Below are 21,435 nucleotides of genomic sequence, written 5' to 3' on the forward strand. Positions count from 1 at the left end.
AAGTCGTTGTCTTTCACTTTTAATTATTACTATTCTCATAGAACTCAGCTGTATATAATGTAGACATGTGTACGCAAGTATTTATATTGACTTAGCATTGACATATTTATGTCCGGTAACACAAACATATAAAGATACAGTTAACACACATTTGACAGTACAGACAAAAGTCCTGTCGACAAAGGGGGTTAAAACGCCTGTTCCAAAATCCTATCCGGATCTTACCTTTTACCACAATAAGAACGCGTATGTTGGCGCTTCATTGGCTAGAGAAGTGTGTCTAAGGCAAGGGATTCCTCTCAGGCTCACAGCTTGGAGAGAGAGGCACAGAGTGCCTAGAGGACAGTCTTTCTTGGACGAGATAACAACGAACACTGCACTTTGAAAAAACACATTTACCTAACATTCCTAATCTGCCAGTCCACGTCTTTTTCTTTATTCGTCGAATAATAAAACAAAAATAGAATCCCGAAGTCTTGAAAAGGAAATTGTCTAGGCTAGAGATCGGTGGCATTAACTCTACAATCTAATGGGTCTGTGATATCTAGGACCTCTTAAACCCACTTTTCGTGGTTCTGTCTTTTGAAACAGAGGAAGTATTGCTTGCAGAGGAGTTTGGTAAAAAACAAAAAAAGGATCGTTGATTTGTGTTTACCATGGGAAAAAGTGAACAGGCTGCGCATTGTGGAATAGGACTGGGATACTTTTTGCAAATGTACATCATACCTGGACTCGCGGTCCTGCTTGTCATCAGCACCGCTGTGGCTCAAGGTAAGAAAACCTTTACTTGGGTTATAGACAACTATAAAAACTGAACTTAAAATTCAGATTTCTTTCCCTTCATATTCACAAGGATTATTTCAGGTCCAGTCTCATCATTTTAAACTAATTTATACAGTTTTCAAATAACTGTATACGAGTTGTTTCTTACTCGGGTGTTAAATATATTTAAATTTGCTTGCATTAGTTAAAAAAGTGACATTGCACCCTATTTTAACCAGCGATCACAAGCTAGACCCTAAATAAACGATCCTGTTCCCTGTACATGTCGTTTATAGTACATTTCAGGTGTCTAATGTTGCAGTTTGTAAAAGTCAAGATGCACTAAATAACTATGTTTAATTACAGGTTAGATACTGTCAGCATCATTTTATGATTGAAGTTTTCCTATATCATTACCCATTATTTGCCCTGAGCATAAAGTAACCCAAAACTACCACATACAAGGAAAATAGCTACCATACAACCCCTTTAGTATTTCAGTTAACAGTCTGATTTACTTTCAGCGTTACTTTCCATTTATTAAATCTAAACGTACAGTGGCCTTGAACTTTGAAAAAATAACAGGGAGAATACAATCATATGTAGTCGAATTCATTATAAAGAGTACAGTGCGACAATGTACAATTTAAGCGCAATAACATGTGATTTTGATTTTTTAAAATCACTGTTAATAAGAGCGATTGCTGGGAGTCATTGTCAATGTTATTTAAGTGCCTACATTTAATGACTTTGCTGAAGCATTCTGAGATTGGATATGTATAAAGAATCGGCCTCGGGCAAGCCATTCTAATGAATAAGGGGAACAAGTTTCAGGGCAAGGTTTTTCAAAAGTACTGTCGTAAAATATGCTATATAATACCAACATTATTATCATCCATACTCTATCTTCACCTGATTAGCTAAATAATGCATTCATTACAACCTACCTGCCTCACCAAGCCCGTGACTCGCTGTGTGCCGCAATTTTACAACATAGCAGGATAAATTGAATTTCCACAATAAAAACTGAACTTATAATTTGTTAGCAGCTCATGATATTACACAATATTATACTGTATTTCTGATAACATTTTATGTAGGCTACAAATAATAATAATAAAAAAAATTTGGTCAACATTGCTAATTTCACTTCGATGTTGAATTTATGCACTCACACACACACACACACGCACACACACACACACACACACACACACACACACAACTAAAAACATTTATTTCCACTTTTATTGGCGAATTTCTGTGTATGTAAAACAAATAAACGAACACAAAATCTGGCCATATTGTGAATGTAGAGTAAAACCAAAAGGGTCGATTGCAGCATACCAGTGAATTAGACACATCAAGTGGACTAAATGTGGTACGCTGCAGCTGACCCATAGATTTTGGTCCGAAAACAATTATGGATTACTGTACCATCATTATATTTATATTCAATTATGGAATATATAATGTATATGTAATGTCAGTATAACCTAACAAGAAACTCGATTGCATAAATAATATACGTATATACATATATATATATATATATATATATATATATATATATATATATATATATATATATATATATATATACGGTACCATCATTAATATCATTATATTATATATATATGGTATATATATCATATATCCTAACAAGATATATTTATATATATATTACACTATTTATATTATATATATATCATACCAATATATATCATACATAAAATATCATAACATCCGTATATCACTACAATGTTGAAAAACTTTTATTTATTTATATTATTATTATTTTAGGATTTTCCCACAGTAGGCTATTTAAATCTTTGTTGTTTGTTTGTTTGCTTCACAGTTGTTAATTACACCATTACTTTAAATCCTTAATACAAGTTATTTATTTTCTGTACCACTTAAAAATCCAAATTGAATCTTTTAATTGTGAACATCTATTTCATCCACTTTCGTGAAGCCCATAGGCATATATTTTTGTTAGAAGAGCAGTGTGTGTCTGTAACATATTGGTCTCTACCTAAATATGAGGACGTTTTAAAAACATTTTCTTAACCATGCAATGTGATGTGAAATTCATCTTTAAATACTATCCCCAAACTAATAAATATTTCGAAGTTAAATAAGCAATCAGTGTTTAATAAAGTTATTTCCATTCTCTGTTAAATACTTTGATGAAACTATTTATTAACGTCTATTTGTAGTGACGTCCATTTTAACCGACTGGACAGCCATCCGTTTTATTACTACACAATGAACTATCATTTTAAAGTCTCTACTATTCACTGAATCAAAAAGCTTATTTCACACACATAATACAGTGACATAATGTAAACATAACATAGAGAATCATATTAAACATGATCACAGATATTTATTTTGGTCAAATATTAGAAGCACGTACTTTGTAGCTTTGTTATCGGAATATTTAATAGGAAAACTGTATCATCAGATTGTTCAACTATTACATGTATTCTGTATGAATAATACAACGAGTATTGATTTAAAAAAGGGCAATTAGATGTGACACAGTATAAAAAGGTTCTTCCGTTGTATCTGCTTTAACATCTTGTAATGCTAATTGCATTTTTGTTTGCTCATTCTAGACATATTCAAATGTTTAAAAAGTGTAATTTTTATAGCCTTCCTTTTTTGTTGATAGTCTGTAATTTTAACACACTGTAGGCAGTACACAAAATTGGGATTCTCAAGGAGCGTTATAAAGTTACATTGATAATTCCTCTGAAATTATGAGTGTACTGTAGGGCTGAAAGAAAGTGAATTTCACACTCTTCAAAATCTTCTGAGTAAAATGTTGTTATTCTCTAGGCATACAATAAAAACATATATAGTCTTGTATATATTCACTTAAATGTGAGTATAAATGACAGGGACAGGGAGAGGGAGGGCTTACCCCTGGGGAACCCTCCCCTCCCCCTCCCCACCCCCCTCCCCCTCCCCTTACCCCACCCCTTTACCCTACACCCCACCCTCCCTCCCCGTTCTCCCTCCCCTCTCCCTCCCCCTGCACCCCTCTCCCTCCCTCGGGGGAGGGTGGCTGTTTTTTTCTGATGTTGCTCTGGGATTGCAACATAGAAATGTTCTATAGTCACTCGGATCTCACTGATTTCAGCAGGTGAATGGAAATGTTGCTGCTTTGCAATTCTGGTGTCCATTTCATCAAGGTCCTGCGATTGCGATGTGGTTGCTATGAGGTTGCGAGGACGCAGAGGTCGGTACTGTGTGCGTTTCATAAAGCACTTTGCAATTGCCGTCACTTATGATCACTGTTTTGCGATCTGCCCTCAAAAAATCAGTAACTGGGTAATCCACTTGACTGATTAGGTAATTACACAGTGGCAGGGGTGCAAAGGAATTTTTTTTTTTCTCAGAGAAGAAATTTATGCAATTATAGAAATGGTTGGCCAACACAAATCTGTTCTATTTGGCAAGTTTTCTGGAAGTTTAACGAAGACAAGAAAAAAAAAGTGGCACACAGTCAAGGATGCAGTAAATGCTCTAGGGGTGGAGCAGAGAATGGTCCCTGAAATAAGAGAACAATTGATAGATGTAGTAAGTAGAATTACATTAAAAAAAGGGAAAGGAAAAAGACCTGAGACAAGGAGGATAAAATGGTCTAAATATAATTGGTTAAGTAGCTGTTGCTGGTATTGGCAAAAATAAGAAAAGCAGAAGCTTCTTGGCCTTTAAGCCAATGTCAGTAAACACGCCTTTTGTTATCCATCTAAGCAAGCAATATGAAAGTAGATAGTAATAAGTTACACAACGTTATTATTATTATTATTATTATTATTATTATTATTATTATTATTATTATTATTATCAGTATTATCAGATGACCGTTTCGTTAACCATTTATAGTGTTAAAAGGATTTAATTTTTGACGGCAAACATGAGGCGTCCCATAGCTTACTGTCGTAGATTGTCTCTGTAAAAACGTATACTCTACCGAACCTTTTTTGAAGGAGTTATATGGCCACGAGATAATATATATATAATATATATATATATATATATATATATATATATCTATATATATATATATAATATATATATATATATATATTTTGGACTAGTATCTTCGTATTTATTTGGTTAACGGGACGTGGGTAACAGCCAAAAACCTGATCATAGAAGCATAAATAGAACCATTGCCCTTGCACCCTTACACCACTGGGCAACAGCCTCGGTCTGTCATCTGATTGGTTCACATCACTATCAGTCTGCCCCTTTTTAAGAACGCGCTTCTCCCCTGTACTCTTCACAAGAGAAAATGGCTGAACACCGAGTCTGACAACAAAAAATAAACTACAAAACATACTACAAATGAAAGACACCCCAAACACTAAAATGGTGATTAAAACCTCACTGTCAATGTTTTATATAATAAGATCTGCGATGAAAATTGCTAGTTGCGGCTGCTGTCTGACAGGTTCTGGTGAAAATCGGCGATTTCACAGCCCTGACAGGTTCTGGTCAAAATCAGCGATATCACAGCCCTGACAGGTTCTGGTGAAAATCAGCGATGTCACAGCCCTGTGAAAGTTTTATGAAACCCAATTTTTTTTTTATTTGCAAGGTGCTTACAATTGCGAACTGTTGCAAATTGCTTTTGTGAAACTGGCCCATTTTTTCTGACTAAACTAAATCAGCTGCACTTCATTAGCTCTGCCACCAGGTGGAAATGGGAGCAGAAAATACATTAAAAAGACCTGCAGGAAGAGCAGGCCAATCATGCAGATTTTCATAGCATAGCTAAAAGGCACATGGTTTGGAGTTCTGCTCCTACGTCAATTGATTGTTCACACTCGTTCAAACAGGAGGAGTTATAGTTATTAAACTAAAATCAATATAGCAGGCTATAAAAAGCGCTTACTATAAATATCCCACAACACACTCATCCGTTTTTAAGCATACAGGAGATGATCAGTCCAGAACCTCAAATGATCTAAAGTGTCCTTATTATAATATTAATGTAAATATTTGGGGTGCACACACACTTTAGGCCTCTACATTTATGCTGGACAAGCCAAATCAAAAGTAGGCCTAGCGTATTTACGTTTTCTTGATTTAAAAATTAAGGCAATACTTTTTTTTGTTTTATTTTAATCTATAAATCTACCAATTTACCTTCTTTTGTTTCAAAGCATGTTGTGTTTAGATTATATGATAATATTATGTAAAAAGAGGCTTTGTTTAGTACAGTAGTTAAATTAGTCAGGATTTTTGAGATTAATTAAAATGTTTTGCTTTGCTTTTTGGACATAAAATGTTAACAGTAATGAACAACCATAGTTCAGATAAAAATTACTTTTGTTAAAATGTAGTATTTTGTATTACTATTACAATGTGAAGGGTCACCTGATGCAGACTCACGCATATTCTTTTCAGTTGTTAAAATTTCAAGTCCTTTGTAATTTTTTTTTTTTAATAATTAGAAGTGTTCTAATTTGAATATAAGTTGTGCCTTTTCGTTTAACTATTGTGCTGTGAGGTACTGAGCCTCTGTGCGTTTTATGTATTATTTAGTATTTTATTATGTATTATTTAGTATTTTATTATGTAGTATGGTTTGAAGGATGGGCAAAAACTCATCCGCCATTATTTGTTATTGTTTTAAATGCCTCAAGAGAATGCGTGACTGTCGGCTAGTAGTTATTGAATTAGCTGACAGTCAAGCATATTTATTAAACTTGTGCAGACTATGACAGAGGGGCTAATAAGATCATTAATAGCCAGTTAATCCCTCAGCCATAATATAAAAGACCTGCAGCTTTGGCTGCGTGGGGTGGGTTGTCCAGAGGAGAAAAGAGACAAGTAAGAACAGATACTAACAGTAAACAATTGCTAAGCATGCTCGCGTTAAACCAGCACGATACTTGTTACCAATATTGTTTATTTGTTTGATTTGGCCCTCGTGCCTTTCGCTTTTATTTTTTTTAAACCTTTTTTTTTGTTTAGTAAGTGCACCACAGCGCTTTTCATACCCCAGTCGGCTGCTGTTGTTTGAATTAATTTCCTGGTCTAACGTCATCAACAGCCGTCCTATTCACATATGCACAATGGTGTTTTTAGTTATTGGATCATCTGTTAAAAATAACATGTTTGTTCTTTGTTTTGAAAAATAAAACAACAGTGCATTGATTACTGTTGATATATGCCTATATGATAATCGAATACGAAATTAGGATGCCCATTGCACCACTAGTAAATATGTATGTATACTGCCTGTACAGTACTTGTACACTTCCTACTATAATAATGCACTACTCTGTACCAAACGATTATTCAGTCCTGTTAATGTTGTATTTGTAAATACTGTATATGTATGAAAGGTGGAAAAATGAGCGTTGAACTTATGAATGCACAGAAGTCCCATGATAATCGAAACCACAGCAGTTTATATAGTCTAACATGGTAGTAGCATAGTGGTTTGCAGAAATATTCACCCCCCCTGCAAAGTTTTCACATTTTGTTGGCACCTGAGAGTAGTCCACGACACTTTGAAATTAGACTTTACATGTAGAATCTACACAAACTACTCCACATTGTTAAAGTTAAAAAATGCATATACAATATAAAGAAGTAAGATTCACAGAAAAAAAAATTCAGAGAAAAACAGATTCATCTCAGTTGTATAAGTATTCAACCCCTTTGCTACTACAGCCCTAAATCAGCTTGGATGCAAATGATTTGCTTGAAAGGTCACACAATTAGTGAAATGGTTTCAGTCTGTGTGTACTCAAAGTGGTTTAACTTGTAGATAATTTCCCTCAGGTATATAAAGATTTCCAAGCTGCAGCTCACACAGTGATCCAACAAAGTAACCGTGAAGATCAAGGAGCTTTTGAAACAAGTCAGGGATAAAGTGGTAGAGAGGCACAGAGCAGGAGAAGGGTACAAGAGAATTTCAAAGGCACTGATTATCCCTCTCAGCACAGTGAATTCCATCATTAAGAAATGGAAGCTGCATCATACCAACCAGACACCAAACCCAGATCAGGTTGCCCGCCCAAACTGAGCAGCCGGGCAAGCAGGAAACTAGTTTGGGGTGTCACTCTCAACAATGACCTTGAGAGATCTGCAAAGTTCTGTGTCTGAGATGGGAGTCAGTGTTCAAACATCAACAGTAAGCCAGTTCCTACACAAAGCTGGCCTGTATGGATGGGTGGCAAGAAAGAAACCATTGCTCAAACAGCCTAATCTTAAAGCATGTATGGAGTTTGTGAAAAAGCATGTAGATAATACTGCAGACAGGTAGAAAAGGGTTTTGTGGTCAGACGAGACCAAAATTGAACTTTTCTCTAAATTTCAAGCGTTACGTCTGGCGCAAGCCCAACACTGCACATCACCCAGTCAACACCATCCCTGTCAAGCATGGTGGTGGCAGCATCATGTTATGGGGATGCTTCTCTTCAGCACAGATTGGGAAACTTATCAGGATAGAGGGGAGAATGGATGGTGCAAAGTACAGGCGAATCCTTGAGGAAAACCTGTTTGAGTCAGCCAAGACTCAAACAGTTCACATTTCAGCAGGACAATTACCTGAAGCACAAAGCCAAAGCCACACTGGAGTGGTTGAACAAGAAGAGAATTAATGTTCTTGAGTGGCCCAGTCAAAGTCCTGACTTGAATCCAGTCGAAAATATATGGCGAGACTTGATCCCCAACAGTAAAGAATGGCCAAAAATGTCACCATCCTACTGTGCAAAACTAGTAGAGACCTATCCAAAAAGACTAGCAGTAGTTGCTGCAAAAGGTGCTTTCATCAAGTACTGACTTGCAAGTTTTGCTGATATTTAACGTCCTCCTCATATAACAGAAATTATTTGTAATTCAACAAAATGTGACATTGTTGGTAAGGGGTGACTACTTATGCAAAACCACTGTGTCATTTGTGCACTACAATGCTTGACAAGGTAATTACATGTAATGAAAGTAATGTCTCTACAGCAATGCACAAGTTCTAAATTCTTTCAGCCAAACATTCAGTTTAGATGGCTTACCAAGAGTTTCTGTAGAACATTCATGGTCACACTCTTGTTGTCTTGCTTCAAAAGGATTAATTATTTAACTCCTGCCGTTTATTTTCTTCAAAAATGCATTGTTTGTTTATTTACTAATAGAAATTATACACCCACACAAAACACAAAACACTATCTGTTTTTGCGTGAATTAGTGCTAGTGGAGCAAACACAGTTTATTGTGATGCAGTGCTGTTCCGGGTTTGTGCTGGGCTCTGGCCTCTGACAGCTCCGCAATCGTGTTTAGCTGTCTAGTAATATACAACACGAGACAATTACACACAAACATAACAAAACACTCACAAACATTTTTTATTTCTTACGGGGTCTCTCACAGTCCTTACAGTTCAAATGCTTTAAACCAAACGAAGGGATACCGTCACTCATGACCCCTTGGTAAACATTTGCAGCCGCTCCTGTAATCCGCAGCTGCCACATTATTTACCCTCCGGGTGAATGAGTTGGTGTACCAAAGTTCTGTCTCTTTTCTACCTGACCGACTTCCTTTTAACCCTCGGAACGAAGTGTCAAGAGTACTCTTGTCTTCTCAATATTTGGATAAGACGTCACTGTTAAAATTCAAGTTCAGTAGATTAGGATTTAAAAATAAGTATAACGTCTTCAACAAATATTCTGACATTACTACATTTCTTATTTTCTTTTATATAGAATTTGAATGTTGGTAAAAAAAAAAAAAAAAAAAAGCTACGTATTTGCATTGTACAAAACTACACCGGTCCTGCAAATTTAGAACCTCAGGTATTCAAAATTCTGAAATTGTGAAAATAGCCCAATACAGGCGATTTTTACAATATTCTTAAGAAATAAAAATACATTATTTCATAATTATTATTTGCATTACTGAAATGTACTGCTCTGCTGTGTGCATGCATGTACTATTCGTAATGCACCTAGTGCCTTGCAGTGATTATCATGTGACTATGCAATCTAGGCTGGAAATACTACGCAAGAAAAATACTATGCACTGTAAACAAGAAAATGGATGTCTCTAAAAAGGCTAGAATGTGTCTGCAGCAGATTGCGTAAAGTAGGATCCAGCAGGAGTTTTACACAGTGATGGAGGTAAGCTCTTCTGTATGTCATCCAACATTACTGTAGATCACTGAGATTCGGCTGTTGACAGGTATTTAGATTCAAGCATTCACCGAAAGAGAAAGGCAGATATCCAGAGCAGTACTGCGACTGCTTTACTTGCAAAGAAACAAAAAAAGAAAAAAGTAAAAAGAAAAAACCTGTTAACTAAACTTTTTTGTATTTAAATAAACAATATAAGGTTCTCGAATTCAGTGGTTTATTACACCAGGACTCTATACTGGACAAGTTAAGTGTGCCATTTTATCAGCCTGTGGTACAAATACAGTTGAGCACCATAGTGCTACTCAGACCGTGACAAATAATAAAGTCAAGTAAAAGAAAGTCCAAACACACACTGTTTTGGCAGTCTCTGGTTTCCCACTCTTGTAGTCCCACTTCTCTTCCATGCTCTTTAGGTGTTGCTTCTGTGCTCTTTTAATCACTCCAGCTTGTCTCTCTGTCTCAGCAGCAGCAGCTCGCTACATATCCTTGCATCCAGGGAACGCCCCGGGTGCAGCAGCCACCAATCCCCAGCAGACATGGTTGCAACATCTTGGCCCTTGGTTTTTCCAACAGTGTTGCAACTTGGTACCACTCGCGCAGCAAGCCAAGCCCCTGATTGGTAGCGATTCTCTTCTCTCTGAAGTCCGAATGCGGTTAACCTTCCCTGATGCTTTTTGTTTAAGCCCATGTAGCTAGTTGCACAGTAAAAATAAATCAACAATGGCATGTGCGACTGCAGCTTAAAAAGGAAAGTGAGTGCATCTGGGTCGAAGTGTAAATGTTAAAAATCCAGGTTGCTTTGTTGCTGTGGCAATGTGTGTCACAAGCACAGCTCTGTTGTGTCCTGCCAGAGTAAGTAGGGAAACACATTTACACAGAAAATTTTTTTTCACTCTGTGGCTACAGAACTCCTGTTTTTTGCACGCAATGTTATCTCGTACATTCTTACTACAATACACGATAATGGTGATACTGACGGTAACCGCGATAACTGATAAATATGATATTATAAAAATTAAGTATCGTGTATCACTGAACATTTTTTTCGCAATGTTATCAAATTTTTGATAATTGGCCCAACACTAGTTTTTACCTTATTATAGAAGGTAGGCATTCAAAAATGTGGGTGAAAAATGCGACCTTTATTGTACAGCTCTGGGTATTTTGATACTGCAAGAATTAGCTTTTCTTACACAATTGTTTACTGAAGGCAGCACACTATAGATAGACACCAATCCTATTTTTTTCATGCCGCTTCAGTGCTGCTTCAGTGTCGCACGTCTCATAGCAGGCAGTGTGAACGGCTCATATAAAAAATGCATGTTTTATTTTTTTTGTCGTGGTGCAGTGTGTCGTGCTTGTCGCATTGCTTCCGGTGTGCAGAGGCCTTTACCTGTCAACTTTCACCCTTGGGAAATGCATTGTTGTTGAAAAGACAATGTATTACTTCTCGGTCGTAAAGCTGCACGGTAAGTGAAAGTAAATGATGAACGTATATTTACCACTGTAGGTTGCATAAATACACACAACAAATGAACATCAGATGAGAGTGGGATATTTATTATTACTGACGTGTGCAGACATATTTTAACAACACTTTTTTTTTTTTACTATTAGGCAACATTAATCCTAATAGATTGTTGTTCAACTTTTGTTAAAATTCGAGCTGATACCGGAATCGTACAGTACAGTATAAACATGACTAAAGTAAAAAGTGCAGCATACTACACCATATTTCTAAATTTTTTATAGCCGACTGTGACTACCACTGTAAATCCCATGTTCAGTGTCATAATCAACCAGAATCACTCCAGTTTAACTGTATGAATAGGTGGTGTATAACAAATGTTAAGCTTATTTTCTCCAGTGGGCACGCAGGTGAACTACAGATTCCAGCATCCTTAGGGTCATCAGAGTGCTGTTCACCAAACTGTCTGAGGAATGTTGTTTAAAAAACACTTAGATTGGAGAGTAAGTGTCCATTCCTTTCAATGGCCACCGCAACTCCATAAAACACTTTTGAATATTAAAAATCCATTAGCTTAGTCCATTCTCAATATCCTTTGATTGTGTGCCATGCATACTTTCAAACCTCTTCACTTTAATGCAGTGACATTCTTTAACAAGCAGTTTGTTTTGGACTACCAGAGGGTTTTATATTAAATGAACCCATGAAAGGATTCATTTTGAGCCTTGTTGAGCCTTAGCATTGACATATTTACGTGCGGTAATACAGATGTAAAGATACACTTGACACACATTTTGTCATACAGACAAAGTTATGTTGAGAAAAGAAGGTTCAAGCCTATTCCAAAATCTTAACTCTAGCAGAAGAAAGCAGGGGTATGTTGGAGTTTCATTGGCTAGAGAAGTATGTCTAAGACAAAGGATTCCGATTGGTCTGACAGCTTGGAGTTGAAAGAGAGGGAGAGAGGCACAGTTCCAGCAGGATGCTCTCTCTGTTCAGAGTATGAGATAATAACCGAGAACACTGCACTTTGAAAATAAAATGAACCTAACATTTCTAATCTGCCAGTCCACATATTTGTCTTCACTGGTCAACAAAAACAGAATCTTGTAGTCTTGAAAATGAAATTGCCTGGACTGGACTACAGGGGCATCTGCCCATATCAAGGCTGGTCTGAGGAGCTGCCAAGGAGCTTCAGAGGGTTGCTGCCAAAAGCATCCAAAAGTTTTTTTTAAAGCCTTTGCATCACTATTTCAGCTGCTGCTTGATTTCCTGCCTTTTTGCCCGATAGCTTGCGCATAACCCTCACATGGACATGGGCATACTTTGAACCAGCATAGAGAATTTGAGTGGTATTGAAATGCCACTGCACAAGTTATTTCAAGAAGAGATTTACTGAGATTAGTTTAACAACATGCTGGTCAATTTGGGATTACTGAAAACCAATTTAAAACCTTACCTTTGAAAGTTACATTACCAAATGTGCTGATGTAAGGGCCCTTTTTTATATCAACAGCCAAATTAGAAAAGTATAAACATAATTTCTATTGTCAACTTGTTTAATGCCGTATTGGCCATTTACCCCCCGTGGACCTTGAGTGATGACATAATAGGCATTATACAGATATTCAAACACTGAATTCACTGTCCTCTTAATGGAAACTGTAACCAGACCATTCTCTATCCATTAAGTTGTCGATGTACTAAGTGGATATTTTTTATACTAATTAATGGGCCATATATTTCAGCTACTGTACACAAAGCATATATAACGCAAAATACAAGTAGTTCTGCAGAACCACTTAGCATTCAGGTTGATTTAGGATTATACTAAACTATTTGCATTTTATTCTTTAAACACCAGAACCCTAGAGACTTTTTGTCTTTGAGCATCAATAAGGTGAAATGTGATGTACGTAGCATATATTCTACCAAACAAGATAACATGGCAACTGCAATTTAGTTGTGTATATCGAATGTAGGCTTCCAGCTGTGTTTCTGGGAAGAGTAAAGTTTGACTTTGATTAGATGGGCCTGTTACTTGTTACTCATGTAAATGTTGAAGAGAGATCATATATTTCTAACCCTCATAGGTAAAGAAATAATGTGTTGTGTATGAATCGAAATAAATAAGGTCTCTTTCTCCACATCATCTAGTGTTCATCATCCAGGTTCCTTGTAGACAGAATTAACACTGCAAGGCAGTGGAGAGGAACAAGAGTCATGTCGTCATCCCATTATTGGGATCTCACGAGCATCTGACAGATGCCTAGTTTTTTTTCTTGAAGTGGGTCTTTTTAAATCTATGCCGTTCAACAATAAAGGGCCATTAGTTTTAGTTTCTTTGATATATACACGTTTATCCTCCATTTGAAGGGGAGGCATACATCCAACTAGCTATTGAGACTTCTCATTTCTTATTAATACCTCTCTGTGGATTTCCCTCAGTATTAGGGAAGCAAGGTTAATTATTACTGTAGTGTTTGAATTATCAGAGGGAAGGGGTCTGTATAATAATTTCTTTTACTTTTTCATTGTTTCATTTTTTTGGAAGCTTTGATGTTTAATTTTAGTGTGCAATTGTAAAATAAACAAGGAAACTATGAAATCAGTCAGTATGTAGTTACATCAAAGAACTGTAACAAATTGCCACTTAATACTCAAATGCCAGTATGTATTAAGACTAGTTTTGCCATTGGCAGGCAGTCAAAAGGTAAAGCATAAGAAACTGCTTTTAATAACACTAGCTAAAAATAATTACCACATAGATGTCTCAGGAAAAAGAAGCATAATGAGATTGTGCAGAAAGGGTAGGTTGTTTAGTAAGCGGCATGTGAAACTAGAGAGCCGGAGTGGTAATTAATCACGTGCTGTCACCTTCACGACTACAGGGGAGCATTACTATAGCACTCCCAATTCTATTACCAGTCCATTAGTGAAACCCAGTATAAGTGCCTACAAGTGCATTCCAGCTTTTAAGTGTATGACCTATTTGTCATGAAAATGGATACCTTACTCCAAAAATGGACAGCTACTGTTTCTGTAGTATGATTACTCCACCCATGCTATAGTGTGGCAGTAGAACTGGTACCATCCTTTCTGTGTGTTTATTTAAATATAAGAATATATATATATATATATATATATATATATATATATATATATATATATATATATATATATATATATACATATATATTACCATGGCAACAGGTACCGTGTCTGGGGATTAGACCTTTTTTATGTAGGATTAATAATAAATTACACTGTTTATAAAAAAGTATGTGTTTGAGGATAGAGGCAGAAATATCCATAATTAAAATGTCTAGTACAGTAAATTCGTATTGATGTACGACAAAACTCGACACATACTAAAAAACAACCGTAATAAATAATCATTATTTATTATTTATTATTATTTAATAAACACTTAATTTGTGAGGAAAATTCTAACTTTGAACCCCATGGGTAGCAGGCTAGAGCATTACCCCAGACCCAGCCTACACACAAATACATGAAAAGAGGCTCCCACCAGTAAATAACAGATTTTTACAGTGCTTTGAAGTTTCCGATACAAACTCTTCAGAACTGTCAACACATTCTTTAAATAGGTGTAATCTGTGGATATTCAAAGGTCACCATTTGAAAGCTTATTGAAGTTTTGTTTTGTCAGTTTTATTTATTTATTTTGTGGTTCAGGGTGGTGTTCAATATTGTCAAAATAAAACAATCACAAAACTCTGAGGGAGGAGACGAGGACATTCATTCAGAGATACTTTTCGGTTCATGTCTTTCCTATTTTTTTTTCTACAGACAGTAAAAGGAGCAAGTATGTTAGTATACAGAGATGAAAAATCTCCGTTAATTGCCGGATTTCCACTTTTACTCAGTCCCCCAGGGCTACCGATGTGATCAGTGCAGATCCGGGGGGAGCTTTTTTGTTGTTGTTTTAATCTTTTTTATTTTTTAAAGCTATTAACGCATTTATGACAGTTGGTATAAAGTGTTTTTGCAGTGTAACACCGCTAAATTATTATACAAGTGAATTGCGGCAAAGTAACAGAAAAAAACGGAACAAATATGTCAGTTTTTACTACTTGCGCCATTGGTGCTTGCAGACAGGTGTCTGGGCGAGTTGCTGTTTCATTGGTCCATAAACAAGTACAGTACAATGAATGAAAAATTTATGGTGCAGTTCAATAGTTCTCATTGCAGAAAATGGCAAAAATAATGGCACAGAAGGAAGGTGCTGGCAAAAAATGAAGGTACATATATATTTAAGTTTCTGTTTCACTTGTGGAGCGAGCGGGTGGATGGGGCTGATCACGGACGGTGTTGGCAAAGCCTGTAAACCCCCACTCTCCTGGAATAATCCATAGATCAGGAATGTATAGCACACCTTCAAACTGTGAGCACCGGCTCTGCCTTTATTATAAGTGCTTTTCTGTTCAAATATACTGACAGTACACTTGCGTATAACTAAGTCAGCATTGTTTTATTGGTCCGCATGCATACCTGCGACATACCAGTTATGTGAACCCCTGTTTATGAAAGGATACAAGACGTTGGAAAGCCACATTCTCTGCAGAAAACATGTAGACATGATAAATACTCGTCGCAGTAACTGTGGCTTTTTCTTTGTGATCTGTTGTTGATGGAGACAAACATGGTGATCCAGCAAATTATAAATATACCCCATGTTTAAACAAGCATCTTTTGAAAAACAGTTTGAAAAACAGAAGTTGCCAGACAATTGATTCCCATAGAAGACACAGACAGTGAAAAATCAAGAGGTCTTTTTTATTAACAAAACGTTAAGATTTGTTTTAAGATGTACAAGGACTCTTAGCACTATGATAACATAAAATGAATCAGAAAATGTCAACTTTGTGCTTAAAATAAACATTTACAATATTACATGCATAGTATTGCTAATAGGCCCAAACGAGTGGATGATTTGCTCAATTTCAAGAGCTCTTGCCTTGTGTGTGCCTGCACTGAAAGTATTTTGTGTGGCTTCTTTTGTAGGTTCAGTGTTCAGACTTCTTCTTCTTCTTCTTCTTCTTCTTCTTCTTCTTCTTCTTCTTCTTCTTCTTCTTCTTCTTCTTCTTCTTCTTCGTTACTGTTATTATTATTAAAGCTCAAACAACAGGAGGGAAGGGAACCTGCCACAAAAATAGAAATTACTAAGAACAATTGAAAGTGTACATAGTTCTTTTTTGACCTTTAACAATTAAAGTGTCAAGGTGTTAAGGAGTGACTTTCTGATGTAAACAAGTTGCATTTAAGAACCAAACAAGCAAGAACATTAAAAGAAAAGACTTGCTGTACAGCAGTGTTGCCCCCCCCCCCCCCCCCCAGTGAGTGGAGAACGGGATTGGAGATGGAGGTAACAATAATAGTAATAAAGTAAGAACTTCTCATTGTGTTTGTCTGTGTAGTCCGTTTTGTTTGTCTCTTTATTTTGGTTTCAAGCAGGTGTACTCAAACTTTTGACTGGTACTGGATATATATATATATATATATATGATGGCATAGCCGTGCGTTTGTGTTTTGTTATTATTTTTATTTAAATGTGTTCTGGCAGAGGCGAGGGTCAGCAGTAGTCCTCTGCCAGGAGTAATTAGAAAACCCATGCAGAATGTGATTGAGGGATTATCCAATAATTTGGGTGGGTGGTCAGAGGAGCGAACGGGAACAAGAGAGAACAGAACGAAAGTAAAATAAAAAACTGTCGGATCAGTGAAGGTGATTGCCCAGACTGACAGAGGCAATTGTTTTGGTGTTTGTGTTTTTGTTTTTGTTTAAATGTTAATTTACTCTCTGTGAGTAGTTGTTGTGTGAAATTTATATATATATTATATATTTATATATATATATATATATATATATATATATATATATATATATATATATATATATATATATATATATATATATAGTTTATTAAAAATGCCGCATTTCGCATCTTTTGCCCTGCAGTACCTCAGTGTTTTTCTTCCTGGATCTGGCCTGACGTCACCACATGGCTACCCTGTCACAGGGTTCCTGAGCTTTTTTTTACTTCTCCTCACTCTCGTCTCTGAGTATAACACACTTGGGGAGGGGGAGAATCTAATGTATAAAATATATGCATAGCAATTTTTTGCTGGACATCTTGAGTTTGCATTTTATCAAGCTTCTTGCACTTCATTGGTTCCCGTGTCTCAGTGGTGAATTCAGATGAGAATATATTGCATGCAGTAAGTAGCTAGAGAATGGATAATAGAAATGGTTAAGGTTATTGTAAATGACCACATTCAGTCACAAAGAAAATAACTACTATATATGTATATATATATAATAATATATATATATATATATATATATATATATATATATATATATATATATATAGATAGATAGATAGATAGATAGATAGATAGATAGATAGATAGATTTACACAGTTGAATCCATTCAGTTGCAATGCGTGTTTGAGTCCGTGAATAATCGACTGGATTCTTAACCCAAATGGCCGTTCACACCGGATGCAGTGCGCTTGCTGCCTCCCTGCGCGTCGTTCTGCAGTCGCCACAGACCACTGTTCAGTTCACACCGAACGCAGCAGGGGAAAATCAGTGGGCAGTCTGCTGTTACGTCATGACTGCATGTACGAGCAACAAACAGTAAATGCCTGGGACTGTACAGGACTGTAAATGCAGCAACAATCAGTGATACTGTGCATCTAACAACATAATACATGGAACAATGAACAGCAAACAAAAAAAAAAGATAATTATGATCGCCCTGCTCTACCAGAGAAAGCAAAAAAAAAAGTAAGATCGCTGTGCGTCCATGACATCGCCAAGAAAAGAAAATAGTACGGCGAATATCATCGGCTGATATAGGAGCTCCGGTTTGACAAAGGCAGATTTCAAACCTACTTAATGTTGTGTTATACAGCTCTGGAAAATCTGAAATCAGAACCACAAGCTTTTCCTCCATTGTACTTTTTTTTTTTCTTCCTCGCAAAGGAACCTCCTACTTTTCCGATTGGTTGCTGGTAGTTTACATCATGGCTTGGTGAAAGTTGAAAATATTTTATGTCCTGCGCGCCGCTCTGTGGTCTCGTTTGAGTTCTGCTTCCCTCTGCGCTTGACCGCCTTTATTGAAAACAATTGCTTTTGCCACGTGGCCACGCGCCACGTCCGGTGTGAACGGCCCTTTAGGATTTCTCTGTGCTGTCTTAGTCCCACTCAACCTAACCTACCAGTTTATGTATCATCAGCTGTAAAAATTCATTCAAAATCATCAGCAACTGTAAAAATTGTAAAAATATAGTACAGTGATGTAGCTAACTACTTCAAGAGTAGCAACTTTCAAGTGGAAAATAAGGAAAGCCATATGTACAGTATGTAGTGAAAGTACTCATGACTTCAGTATATTGTTGCACTTTACTCACCAAAAATATATTTTATTCACATAGGGGCCAATTTAAGGATACGTGCAGTGATTTGTGCCTGCAAAATACATATATTGCTGCCAGAAACCGTGTTTAGCTGGCATAAAGTGGGACTTTAGCGGCCATTAAAAATGCAGCGTTTTGCACATGATATCAAATTAGCACTTTGCCATCATTAATCAATTTAAATGTTATTGAAATGTATTAAAATTAAGAAAAGAGCATGGAATTGGGCAAGGATCTGGAATACTAAGCGGGCGCTAACATTATAATGAGATGTAAGGATTTAGCCTTGCACTTGGGCAATTGCTGACCCTCTAAAAACGTTGCACCTCCTCTTAGAAGGTAGAAGCCAGTAATTAAGAGCTTACCCATTCTGTATTGTCTAAGCACCTATAACATAATTGCAGATAATTCACTGTAAAGACCATATTAATTAAACTAGGATGGGACAGGGAAAATCTTCAGCGTTTCGCACCACTGTGTTTCTTCAAGAACACAAGGTGGCTGTAAATGCCACACAATGACAACTGTACATGGAATTAAAAATGCATATTAAAATGCAGAGTATTAAAATAAAAGTAATAAAAACAGTACTTCGCATTGTGAATGCTTCGTACGATGCTGCAGACTCGCTTAGTTTAAAAAGAATATGTCCGTGAATTGCACTATTTGAACTTGAAGTACATGCAGGACGGTTCTATGTACTTGTTCCTTTACACTTTTGATAGTTCTGCAATATTTGTAGGCTTCAGACAGTCTGAAAAAGCATAACTAAAAAAAAGAAAAAAAAAGTGACACTTCTGTAGAACCCCAGATGTATTCATGTAAGCCACCCAAAACTAAATGAGTCGTTTCGCTATAGAGGTCAGTGTTCTGACTTAACAACCTGACGGCTTTAAAAATTCCTGCAACAGGCTGGCAAAACTAAGGGTAAAATCGGTAATGTCGGATAGTATCTCATCTATTGCAAAGTACTGTTTAATGTCCTTGATGGAAAGTTTGTGAGATTGTTTATTCATTATTTACCTTATTGAGTAAAATTTGTTTACTAACACAAATTAATTAATTAATTAATTAATTAGCATCTAATCAAAGTGTACCTTGCTATGGCCTGTTACCCTGGGTGATGACACCATTTAGCAATGCAGAAATTCAAGTTTGCTAGAACTCTTTTGGCATCTTGAAGAGTCGTTTTCGCTGGGGTGGCCTCATGTATGCGCCTAAAAAGGTCTGTAAAATCTCATACAGAGCCTAGTGCTCTCTGTACTCCTAACTCACTTCACCTCTGGGCTGTAAGTGCGACCGCTGTTGCCACCTTCATTATCATGATTGCCACTCATTATTTGTGCATGTTGAGTAATTTGCATTGCTCTTAAGCTTTCATGGTCACAGTGCAAAATAATTGCCTGGCTGCTAGGCAATTTTGATTTTGCAGGTGCAATTGTTTGCAATGCACCTATCCTTACATCAGCCCCATAGTGTCTAAATTGGAGAGTAAATTACTCAATGACCCAAAACCTTATCTGAAGTGCTGCTGAGTTCCATGATTTCCTAACATTTTCTAAAGCTCTCTTATGTTGTTTAACATTCTAGCTGTTAAAACCTGTGTATTAATTCATTCTGGAATCCGTTTCATGAGAAGTTAGAATGTGCTGCTTCTACAAAGTGAATGCGTTCTTTCACCTTAAAGTATATCCATCCTGGACTACTTCCAAGCAGACATGACACATTCTCAAAACGAGCCCTGGGTAAGTTATTAGGTTGGGTATGAAGTATGCTTCTTTGTTTGGCAAGTTTTACATTTTTATTTAACGATTTACAATAATGGTTACAGGGGTGCTGCAATGTTTATAGAATGAGGTAAGGGCTGGAAAAGAGGGGACTGCAGTACATTACACTTCACAGGAATGTCAAGGGAGAGCTCAGATGAAAACGGGCAAAGCAAGAACTGGAAAAAGGGGGGCACAGTGGTAGGCCATGAACATTGAGAAGAAAGGGAGATTTAAAAAAGATAGAGAAAAATGTGTGAAGAGAAAACATGAATAGAAAAGACTTATAAATGTAAAAGGGAGTAAAGCAAAGAAATACAAATGTAAAAAGGAATGGGGATGAAAGGAAGATTGGCAAAGCATGAGAAAGATAAAACTGAAGAAGGTAGGGGAAAAGTAAGAAAATTAGTAGAAAACAAAACACGAGGGATGGGAGATGAAAATAAAGGTAGAATAGAGATATTATAGCAGATGATTAAGTAATCATACTGTCATCTTTGGCATGCTATGCCGAATTGGTTTAATGTAGTAATATGGCCTCCCATCTTTTCTTTCTATTATATTTTGGCAAAACACTAGTGGTGTAATTAGTCCTTTCTCTAACTGTTTTACTTAACTAGTATTTTATGAAGCCGTACTGGCAGTGTAATGAGAATCCTAATATGGCTGTGCTGTAAACTGTTTTTAAAAATTACAAAAATGTACTGCATTATACCGAAGCGCATTGCTGTCATACATAATATATATCTATATCTATATATCTATATATCTATCTATCTATCTATATATATATATATATATATATATATATATATATATATATATATATATTA

General features: G+C 36.3%; 1 protein-coding gene across 2 annotated transcripts in view; it reads left to right on the forward strand.

Moving 5' to 3' along the window:
- The first annotated feature begins 304 nt into the window (after window positions 1–304).
- LOC121319547 (netrin receptor UNC5C-like) overlaps window positions 305–21,435 on the forward strand; it is a 296,899-nt gene continuing 275,768 nt past the window's right edge. For both annotated transcript variants that reach the window (XM_041257112.1, XM_041257122.1), the window contains exon 1: window positions 305–771. In XM_041257112.1, coding sequence (XP_041113046.1) covers window positions 657–771 — 115 coding nt within the window. In that variant the 5' untranslated portion in view covers window positions 305–656. The remainder of the gene's footprint in view (window positions 772–21,435) is intronic.

This window comes from Polyodon spathula, chromosome 1, assembly GCF_017654505.1.
Source record: "Polyodon spathula isolate WHYD16114869_AA chromosome 1, ASM1765450v1, whole genome shotgun sequence".
NCBI classification, from domain to species: Eukaryota; Metazoa; Chordata; class Actinopteri; order Acipenseriformes; family Polyodontidae; genus Polyodon; species Polyodon spathula.